This window comes from Grammomys surdaster, unplaced genomic scaffold, assembly GCF_004785775.1.
Source record: "Grammomys surdaster isolate TR1022 unplaced genomic scaffold, NIH_TR_1.0 66, whole genome shotgun sequence".
Taxonomy (NCBI): Eukaryota; Metazoa; Chordata; class Mammalia; order Rodentia; family Muridae; genus Grammomys; species Grammomys surdaster.
In genome coordinates this window covers 2,534,319-2,544,807 of record NW_021604568.1, presented here as the reverse complement: position 1 = coordinate 2,544,807, position 10,489 = coordinate 2,534,319, and the positions used below count along the sequence as shown (strand labels likewise).

Here is a 10,489-nt window from a genome sequence, read left to right as displayed (position 1 = left end):
TTCATGCTTGGGTGTGTAGAGATGGAAAGGGGCCACCAAGACTGTTTCCGAGATGCAACTAGAGCTGTCACTGTGGCTTCTCTCTCAGGATAAAAGCACCCCCAGGCAGTGGCTTTTCAATAGAGGTCAAGCCAGTCCTGAAGTCCCCAGGGCAATAGAGAAGAAGCTAGGACAGCATTTGCTACACTCCGCCAAGCTCTTGACTAGCCAGCCAATGTGGATCTGGGGTCTTCTGTCCTTTTCTCTTGGGTCTCAGGGAAGCTGAGCTACTGGTCATCTTGTAAAACATGCCTTTTAGAAACCCATTGCTTCACTCAGCAACTGCTGATGAGCACCTGCCAGTGCTGGGTGCTGGAGACACAGTAGTCCATGGGCCAGAAGTCCTCACAGGACAGAGACCCGGAGCAAGCAGAGTCTATCGGAAAGTGTACTGTTGGTGGGCCAGCAGAGAAAGCTGCTCTGCTGTAACAAAAGGCCCACAGCAGGAAATGTTTGGTCTGAAACAAGGGGAAGAAAAGAGGCTTGATGAAAAAAGATGAGGGAGGAAGAGTTTCCAGGCTGGCACCCCAGCAGGTGCACAGGCTGGGTGGCATGGGCAAGCGCTTCATTCCAGCAACCAAAGGGACAGCTTAGCAGGGATGTGCAGTGAGAGGGGAGGACTGGGCTGACACCAGGCAGGAGCCATGGGCACCACCTGATGACACTGGCCTGTCCCCTCAGGCAATACTGTGCAGTGAAGGCTCTGAAAAGAAGGAGGATGTTAGCATTTGGGCTCTGATACCAGGGCTCCAGGCTCCACTGAGGTGACCTGCAGGACAAGTGCTGAGGAGAACCGGTGGCCCTGGTCTGGCTTCGTGAGAGAGAGAGAGAAGAGAGAGGCAGCTAGTCAGGGCATCTGAGCATCTCCAGGATCAAGGTTGATGCCAGGGTTTTTGGTGGAACATTGAAAGTGTCCTTTGTTTGTGTGGGGACACTGAAAACAGCCAGCTCAGAGAACGGTGATGGTTCTGGGTTAACATGTGTGCCAGAAGCACAGATGTGGAGATGCCTGTAGGAGCGAGGCGCAGGCTGTAAGTGTGCCTCACAGGCTGGAGCTTGGCATGCTTGTGACACACAGAGGCTGGAGTCCTGTGTCACATATATGCACAGGGAAAGACTGTGGTATGGGAAGGCAGAGGACTGAGCAAGGCTCAGGGGCAGGGCTGGACTGGGAAGGAGTTGAAGGTCCAGAACAGAAAGGACTATTTGCTTCTGAAACTGAGATGGGACCCTACCTCAGCCCTCGGTGCTCTGTGATCCGCCCTCAGGTATGTGCTGCTGCATCATGTGATGGGCAGCCTGGAGGGGATGCAGGGCGCCTGGAGCTACGTCCATGGTGGCATGGGTGCCCTCTCTGATGCCATTGCAAGCTCAGCTACTGCACATGGAGCAAGTATCTTCACAGAGAAGGTGTGAGCCCCCTTCCCCAACCCTGACTGTTGGCCTGTATGCAGGGTGGAGGGTGCTTACAAGCATCTCTCAGATTCAGAGAGACGCTTGAGTTGCCGATAAACAAAATGAAGCCCAGAATCCAGGCTCTCAGTTCTGAAAGCTGGTCAACTTCTCAAGTTCTCCAGTCACAAAACCACACAGGGCTGTGCTCCATGGTGGGCAGGTTGCATCAGTGCACCCCCGAGAAGCCTCTGGCGTGGGGAATGGGTTGGGGGTGAAGAAGAATGGGTACCTAGGAGTCACACCCACTATTCTCAACCTGGGCTTCCTTCTGGGGGTGGGGTTCATCTGTCTCCTTCTGGGGCTCCAGACTGTGGCTAAGGTGCAGGTGAACAGTGAAGGCCGTGTTCAAGGCATCACGCTGCAGGATGGAGTGGAGATCAGGAGCAGGGTCGTCTTGTCCTGTGCGTCACCACAGGTCACCTTCTTAGAGCTGACACCACAGGTGAGACAGGTCAGGGGAGAGGTCAGATGTCTGCCATACAGGCCTTGGGATGTGGTGTGGGAAGATTACACCTGGCTGGACAATCTGAGAACCTAGGCTTATCTGAGGAAGCCAGCAGCTTACAGACAGTAGAGAAGTCTCATGGGTTATGGGAAGGTCTGCAGAGGTGAGGAGACAGAGACCATACAGCTGGTGATAGGCCAAGCCGGTGCCAGGGCCTAGGTCTGGCTTATAATTCTTACCACTTTTCTACTACCGAGATTTGGATTTCTCCCCTTGCCAGCTCGGATTCTACCATCTGCCAGTGATCTATTGCAATATCAATGCTGGGAATGGAGGTTTGGGAGGTTTTGTTTTTGTTTTGTTGTTTAGCACAGTAATAAAACTTCTGGGCAGCTAAGACCTTCTCTCATAGACAGAGAAATCTGTTGCTCTTGGCTGGTTCAGCTGCTGGGGCATGTGTGTCACCTGCAGTGGCGGTGGCTCTGCTGGTCTTGACTGGACTCAGTCATCTGGGAACTGGCTGGCTGTGGCTAGTCCAGGATAGACTCTGAGGAAAGACAGAGTGGGGGACTCATGCGTGCCTCAGCCTCTGATACAGGGGTTCCAGCATGTTCTCAGGCCTGGCAGAGGGCCAGCAGGCTCAGCAGGCTCCATTGTTTGACCTGGACCCATCTTACTTGCTGAGATTGTCCTGTCTCCCAGCCAGTCCAGGGTCAGTGGGTGTGAGTTGGGTTGGGGTTGCAGGTTTGCATCCAGGAAGAGCTCAGGGCTTCGGAACATTTCGATTGGCCATACCTTCCCTGTCACAAAAGATAAGATAATGCAGTCTCATCCATATGTAGGCCTGCTCTTGGGGGCAAAGCGTTACTTAATGTCTCTGAATATCTCCACTAACGACAGCAGCTCTCAGTGCACATTGTGAAGCAATTCTGAAGCAGTAAGAGCCATGACCAGCAGGAGTAAGATGCATACAAGTGGCAATCCCTGTCCCAAGCAGGACGAGGAGAGACTTATTCCCAGCCAGGGCAGTGGGCCAAGGGCAGGAAGACATGCTCAGCCTAGATTGGGAGGGCTCTGGGAAGCTCTCACAGAGGAATAGCCTGGGGCTGGCTCTGAAGGAAGAAGAGGATGTCTTCAGACAGAGGTTAGAGGGCTAGTCTGAACTCCTTGGCTACCACAGGCCTTTCAGGGAAGTCTCATCCTCCAGGAGTGGCTTCCTGGGGCCTTTGTGAAGAGAATTTCCCAGCTGGACACCCAGTCTCCTGTCACCAAGATCAATGGTAAGAGATGTCTGATTGCATCTGCCTTTTGACACATTTGCATAGGAATCTCTAAATCAGGAGAACCCCACCCACCCTGTCCTCTCCTGCCCTGACCCAGCTTGTCCCCAGCTTGTCATACTTTGAGACTTCTGGACAAGCAGGTCCTGACTATTGAGGGAGGACCCTGCAAGGCTGGGGCCCTGAGGTGACCTGACCTTTTGGCTCCTCAGTGGCTGTGGACAGGCTACCAAACTTCCAGGCAGCCCCCAGTGCTCCCAGGGACCAGCCCCAAGCTCATCATCAGTGCTCCATCCACCTGAACTGCGAAGACACCCTGCTCCTCCACCAGGCCTTTGAGGACGCCAAGGGTGGCCTGCCTTCCCAAAGGTAGGTGAGATCTGGCCTTTGTGACCTTTGTGTGTTCTGAGCTCCTTCTACCTGGCACTAAACCTTCAGTGTCCCAGAATCAATCTGCCAATGTCTATCCATGTTTCAAGAACATGAAATGTATCTCAGACAAGAAATCTGAACACCAGAGCAGTGGGGATTAAGAGGGAGTGTCTTAGTTTGGCTTTCATTGCTTTGAAGAGACAATATGGCCACAGCAACTCTTACAAAGGCAAACCTTTAATTGGGGCTGGCTTACAGATTCAGAGGTTCAGTCCATTATTGTACTGGGAAGGGTGGCAGTGTGCAGGCAGACATGGTGCTGGGGGAGCTAAGAGGTCTACATCTTGATCCAAAGGCAGCCAGGAGGAGACTATGTTCTGCAGGCAACCAGGGGCCATTGTACACTTCAGAACTAGGCAGAGCTGGAGCACTAGGAATTCTCAGAGCCCAGCTACACGGTGACACACTTCCTCCAACAAGGCCACCCTGTTCCAACAAGGCCACACCTCTTAATAATGCCACTTCCATGGACCAAGCATATTGAAATGCATGAATCTATGGGGGCCAAACCTACTCAAACCACCACATGGGGGCATGTTGGGAGTGTCTCAGGCTAGTGGGGGACAGTCCTGAGAACAGCACTCAGAATGAGTAGAGGAGGAAGTACTTCCTGGGCAGGAGAAGTGGTTCTCAGATTCAGTGACCACAGAAGGTATGCTCACTTAGCCCTTAGTGTCTGTCTGAGGAGCTCCTTCATCCAGCCTCCATCCCAGCTGTACTGCCGCTGTAGGAGACGGCAGGCAGCGCTATGGCCTTCATCCTCTGTGTCATTCAACAGACACGCCCTGTGATCCTACTCAGTGTCAGGCTCCACAGCAGGCATGGGTTGTGAGGCCTGGGATGCAGAGCAGACACCAAGTTTACTATAATCCTGCTGCATATCTTCACAGCATAAGGTGAAGGAGGGACCCAAGGTTGCTCATCCCACTCTGTGCGGGAGCCCTCCTCTAGCTAAAAACCAGCCAATCATGTGCACCAGTAATAGGTACTGAGGAGAAAAAGAAGGTGGGTGGGCAGAGGTCTGCCTTCTAAAAGAGAAGCTCTGCCCCTCCCTACCCCATGATGTGACATCTGAGCAGGGACTTGAAGGAAGTAAGACAGGTTGTGTGAATATCCAAGGAAGAACACCCAGAGAGAAAAGCCCTGAGGCAGGGGTGTACTGCGGTACTGGGACGGAAAGAGCTAGAGTAGAGGGCAGGAGGGCACGGAGCCCCAGCGGCTGGCCAGGTATTGTCCACTGGCCTGGCTTTCCCTCCAGGAAAGCCCAGCTTTTCCTTTAGAAAGACCTCCTTGTCCAGTGTGGACAAAGAGGGGACACCTGTTACAATTGGTTACAGGATGCAGAATCTGAGGGCAACAGGACAGTGTCTGAGACCTGAGCTGAGGCAGGGGGGGCGGGGGGAGTGTGTGGGTGCTGAGCATGCGTTAAAGGTATTTAAAACACAAGGGTAGGGTTTGCTGTTAGGTAGAAAATGGTGTGTGTGAGGGAAGGGGAGCAACTGGAAAATTATGAGAAAGGACAAGGTCTGGGGGGTGCATTGAGAGGTGTTAGGCATCAGGGCTTGGACAATGACAGGAGAGGCTGGCAGACAGGTAAGGTGAGGGGGAGAAGTGCAGCTGAGGGGTGCCAGTCTGAGAAAGGGCGTTTCACATGGCCGTGAAAGACACCCATGCATCTGGATCTGTGGCGATGGTTCCAGCATCCCCCAGCCCATGGTTACCAAAACCAGTGACACTCGGGTCCCCTTTGTAAAATGGCAGAACCTGCGTTTAGTCACCGCACATCTCACATCACGTGAACGCTGGGTAAATGGCTGTCATGTGACATTGTTTATCGGACAGTGCCGAGGAGAAGTCAGCATGCTCCCCGAAGATAGTTTTTATTCTTTATATTTTCAGTCTGTTGTTGGAGAATGCACAGAGCCCCCAGGCATGGAGGGCTGAATGTATCTAGAGATCTGAGGGTCTTATGGGGCAGGTAGAAAAGGTGTTAGCTATAGGCAAAGGTGGTAGGCTAGACATGGGGCACCATACTGTGCTGCTTGAATAAGTCTAGATGCTCTGCTCTGCCAGTTCATTCCTGATAGGGTCCCTGGGCCAGGAGGAGAGGGGCAGGCATGGTTGGACCATGACCACTTGAGAACCGGTGACTCAGGGCTGACCCCTCCACGGTTCTCATTGTCTGGCATTTGAGCTGGGGAGCCCAGGTTAGAACACAGGACTGTGAGAAAGAAAGACAAGACAGGGGCCACACCTCTGAACCAGTGAGAAAGGACCAGAACCCTGGGGGCTGCTCTCCTTGTCTCAAGCAATACCACAGAGGTGGTCTGGACTATGCTAACCACCGTGGCTTCACAGTGATAAACAGACCAGGTCTCTGAGGGCCTTCATTTATCTCCTGTCACCTCCGGATGACCCTGAGTTCTTCTCCTCAGTCATAACCCTCTCCGCTCCCCCTGACATCACAGGCCTATGATTGAACTCTGCATCCCTTCATCACTGGACCCCACCCTGGCTCCACCAGGCTGCCATGTTGTCTCACTCTTCACTCAGTACACACCCTACACTCTGGCAGGAGGCAAGGTCTGGAACGAGCAGGAGAAAAACACCTATGCAGACAAAGGTAAGGAGTGTAATGCAGGTTGTTCTCTAGCCATGGGAGCCACTGGGCATGCTCCCTGCTCCCTACAGCCTCACTCCAGCTAAACACTGAAGGGCGTGTCTCAAGGGAAGAGATGTGCCCAAGGAAACCTCATATCAGCATGGTGAATCCTGGGTGTGGTCAGGCACTAGGTTAAGACAGCCAAAAGGGCAGGGCCCCAGGCTAGAGAGATGGCTCAGTGGATGAAAGCACATGTTGTACAGGCCCGATGACATGAGTCTGATAGTGTAACAGAGTGGAGGGAGAAATCCAACTCCTAAAGTTGTGGTGTCTGACCTCTACACATGCACTGGAACACACACACACACTCACATACACTCTCACACACAGATACACACACTCATACACAGATACACACATGCACATTCACACACACAAACTCACATACTCACATACAGATACACACACAATACACTCACACAAACACATACTCACACAGATACACATACATATACTCACACACACATACACACACACAGACCTCTCTCTCTCTCTCTCTCTCTCTCTCTCTCTCACACACACACACACACACACACACACTAGCACATAGCATTTTTTTTATAAAGCAGGAGACTCTGCTCTTGCTCTCCAGTTTCTCACAGTCCAGTTGGAGAGGCCAGTGAGGGAGCAGATCACACTGTACTGTATGGACCAGAAGGAGGAAGCCATGAGCCAGAGACAGGAGAGGACCCAAGGGAGGAAGCGTTGAACTGGGTTTTCAACAATGAATGGGGGTAGGCTGGAAGGCAAAGAATATTTCAAGCAAAAGAAACAGTGTGGGTAAGCATCTGGGTAAGCATCGAGAAGAAAACTACTTCGCATATTCCCGAGGAGACAGGCAGCACCGTGGGTAGGTCAGGGTAAGGGATGAGAGTGAGGCTGGATTGGCTACAGGCCTTTTAGATAAAGCATTTATTTGCATATGAGCCATTTTTCATTTTGTTTTTTACTTGCTGTTATATAATTTGCATGGGATAAAATAAACTACTGGCTCATATAATTCAATAGATTTTACTAAATTTATGAGTTGTATAACCTTATCGTCCTCCTCTTCCCGATGCTTTTCCTGGGCTCCAGTGTTTGACTGTATCGAGGCCTATGCCCCCGGCTTCAAGAGATCTGTGCTGGCCAGAGAGATCCTCACCCCACGGGACCTAGAGAGAATCTTCGGGCTTCCTGGAGGGGTGAGTGTAGGCCTGGGGGCCTCATCCGGCTCTCTTCCTACCTGCCCGCCCTGGCTGGCCCCTATGGGCTTTATGCAGCCTTCATTAGGAAGTGGTGGAGCCTCTGGCTGAGCAGGCCAGAAGAGAGAGGACACAGATTTACAGGTACCACTCAAGAAGATCCCTAGGCCTGTAGCACTGTGGAAAGCCTTTCTCATCAGCCTTTTATAAAGAGAGCTCCCTCCCTAAGGAAACAGGACCTTGCAGTAAGCTTTGGTTTACCAGATAAAGGAAACTGGGGGGTCAGAAGCCAGAAGCCGGAAGCCAGAAGCCTGCCTGGGAGCCTGGGGAGCCTGGGAGTGAGTGATGAGTCTAGGAGCCCCGTGAGAAGTCAGGGATCCCAGCGAGGAGTCCAGGAGCCCCCGTGAGGAATCAGGGAGCCCAGAGCAGAGGCAGGAAGCCCAGAGAGGAGGCCAGGAGTCCCATGAGGCGTCTGGTGTTCCAAGCTGAGGCAGCTCCAGCCCTGCCGCCTCTGGTCACAGGAGCTACTGAGTCTAAGGAGGCCACAGTGAGCTGAGTGTTCCATGATGCACATTAGTGGGGAACCCAGCAGGGACACAAGTGACGCCATGATGTTAAACCATGACATTGACTATGTGCCAAAACGATCAGATTTGGAATCTATTAGACTAACTAAAATACACTATTGGCATAAATGTCACTAATTTGCCGTTTACTTTTTAAATGAGGCTCCTAGCAAATCTAAAATTGCATGCATAGCTCTGGTCATTTTTGCTTCAAGAGCACCAATCCAGACAGAAGTCAAAAAGCCAGGCAGTGGGAGGGGCTTCAGAGACTGAGTGGATGGTCAGTCTGAGGCAGGGATGGTTCAGAAGTGTTGGTGACAGAGTGACCTGGAGGGTGGACATGACATGAAGGTTGAACCCCAGAGGCCGAGGACAAAATGGAAGCATCGTCATGAAGGCAGGATGGCTTGGGGAAGAAGTTGTTCACATGGGGACCGGATGAGGGGGCAGTAAGAGGGACAGCCTATGGTGACACCTAGCAGATTCTGGTCTTCTTGTTCAGGACACCCACTGCCTTTCTGGGCCAGTCTGACCTGGGCCAGTGAGCAGAACCAGCGCCCACTGTACCATATCTGCTGCTGACAGTGTGATGCCCATGGGAAAGGTGGGGGTGGGGATGCTCAAGGCCAGACTGACATCCCAAGCCTGTGCCAACACAGTGAGTCGGCCTGTCTTCCTAACAGACTGGGAGTTAGTTGTCCACAACAAGCCCTCAGGGTTCCCCCTTTTCCTTCCCACTCAATTTTCCTACACTCTATAGACACCCCTACTCCTCTTTCTTCTCTATGAAATACCCCTGGGAGTTTCACCCAAAGTCCGGGACATGTCCCTCTCCTCTCTCACCCAGGGAGATATCCAGGAAGCAGGAGGACCTGGATTAGAAAATAGGGAGAGGAAGAGTCAGCCATTGTGGCAAAACCCATTGCACTCCTACACTAACGGCTGGAACCCTGGAACCGTGCCTCTCCACTGCACTCTTACACTAATGGCTGGAACCCTGTAATCTTGCCTCTACAGAACATATTCCACGGTGCCATGTCCCTGGACCAGCTCTACTTTGCCCGTCCGGTGCCCCAACACTCTGACTATAGATGCCCTGTGCAGGGCCTGTACCTCTGTGGAAGTGGGGCCCATCCTGGTGAGTGACCTACTTTCTGTGTGGGCTGTAAGGGCTTGTGGGTGAGTGCCTGTCCTAAGCTTGCCTCCAGAGGAGGATGTGGGAAGCCATCACTGCGTTCCAAAGCCTCTGCACAGGGAAAGCACACAGCAGTACCTCTGCCAAGCTGCCACAACCCTCCACTTTTAGTAAACATCTCCTCCCACCTAGGTGTACAGACACATTCTGATGGAGGGTGGAGGCAGCTCCTCCAAAGGCTTACAGTCCTTAATTCGTCACCCATCTTTGAGACCAGAGAGGATCAGTCATGTCCTTAACCTTGAAATTCTTTGCTGTACCAACTCCAAGCCTAGGTGACTTCACTGCGGCTGTCATCTGGCGATGACGCCGTCTCTGGGATGTGGGTGAGGCTCCCATAAACAGCTCAGTCTCCTGCCCACTCCTGATTCTTACACGTCAGCTTTACCTGCTAAACTGCCAACTGCCTCCCCGTCGAGGCAGGGAGGCTGGCAGAGTGTGGGACAAGAGGCCAATGTGGCCACAGCCTGCCTGCTCCCCCCAGCTGTGTGTAGAAGCTGCAGGGAGCCCAGGCAGTTTGGGGAGCCCAGGCAGCAGCTTGGCAGTTGTTCCAAATTGAGGCTTCTGTCTGTGAGTCCTGCCCTGTCCCTTTCTGGTGGACTTCTGAGCAGAGCTTTGGTTCCAGGAGGAGGCGTCATGGGAGCGGCTGGACGGAATGCAGCCCACGTAGTCTTCAAAGACCTCAAGAACATGTGATGCTGGACCAGCGCTGACCCTGGGGAGAAAGATTTTCCCTGCACGTTGAGCTGCCTAGCAGGCCACCCACCCAAGACGCCCTGCTCCCACGGATGCTACTGGACATAACTGTACTACAAGGTGCCATTGTTTCTTAGTCAGGGACTCAGTTACATTTAGCTCAGTCTCACCTGTGCCCCAGGCGTCTATGGATTCGCTGGGTTTGTCTTGTTAAAAACAATGTTTTTGTATAGAAACTGTTTGTGTTGTTGTTCTGTGTCTATAGCTTGGGGGCGCTTGACATACCAATTGGACACAGTCCATCTAACTCATGGAAACATTTGGTCCAACGTCTACCTGTTCCCTTCTTGTCAGGGGGTTTCCCACTACCAGCTGATTGGAGGCCTGGCCTGCCAACGCCCAGTCAACTACCGTCATATTCCTGTCACTATAAAGCTCACAGTGACTCGCAAGCTCTCTCTCTCTCTCTCAGGTTCACATGATAGGCCTGAGCAAAGCTTTGCAGCTCGTGCTATCGAAACCTCTGGTCAGGAAA

At 52.5% G+C, this 10,489-nt stretch overlaps 1 protein-coding gene across 2 annotated transcripts in view; it reads left to right on the top strand.

Annotated features, from left to right (window-relative positions):
• The window catches only part of Pyroxd2 (pyridine nucleotide-disulphide oxidoreductase domain 2), a 25,152-nt gene extending 14,962 nt beyond the window's left edge, over positions 1–10,190 (top strand). The window contains exons 9-16 of one of the 2 annotated variants that reach the window (XM_028775348.1): positions 1,308–1,449; positions 1,802–1,936; positions 3,147–3,219; positions 3,432–3,588; positions 6,120–6,274; positions 7,391–7,497; positions 9,081–9,201; positions 9,884–10,190. In XM_028775348.1, coding sequence (XP_028631181.1) covers positions 1,308–1,449; positions 1,802–1,936; positions 3,147–3,219; positions 3,432–3,588; positions 6,120–6,274; positions 7,391–7,497; positions 9,081–9,201; positions 9,884–9,954 — 961 coding nt within the window. In that variant the 3' untranslated portion in view covers positions 9,955–10,190. The remainder of the gene's footprint in view (positions 1–1,307; positions 1,450–1,801; positions 1,937–3,146; positions 3,220–3,431; positions 3,589–6,119; positions 6,275–7,390; positions 7,498–9,080; positions 9,202–9,883) is intronic. The other variant, XM_028775355.1, reaches the window with a different exon arrangement.
• The last annotated feature ends 299 nt before the right edge of the window (positions 10,191–10,489 follow it).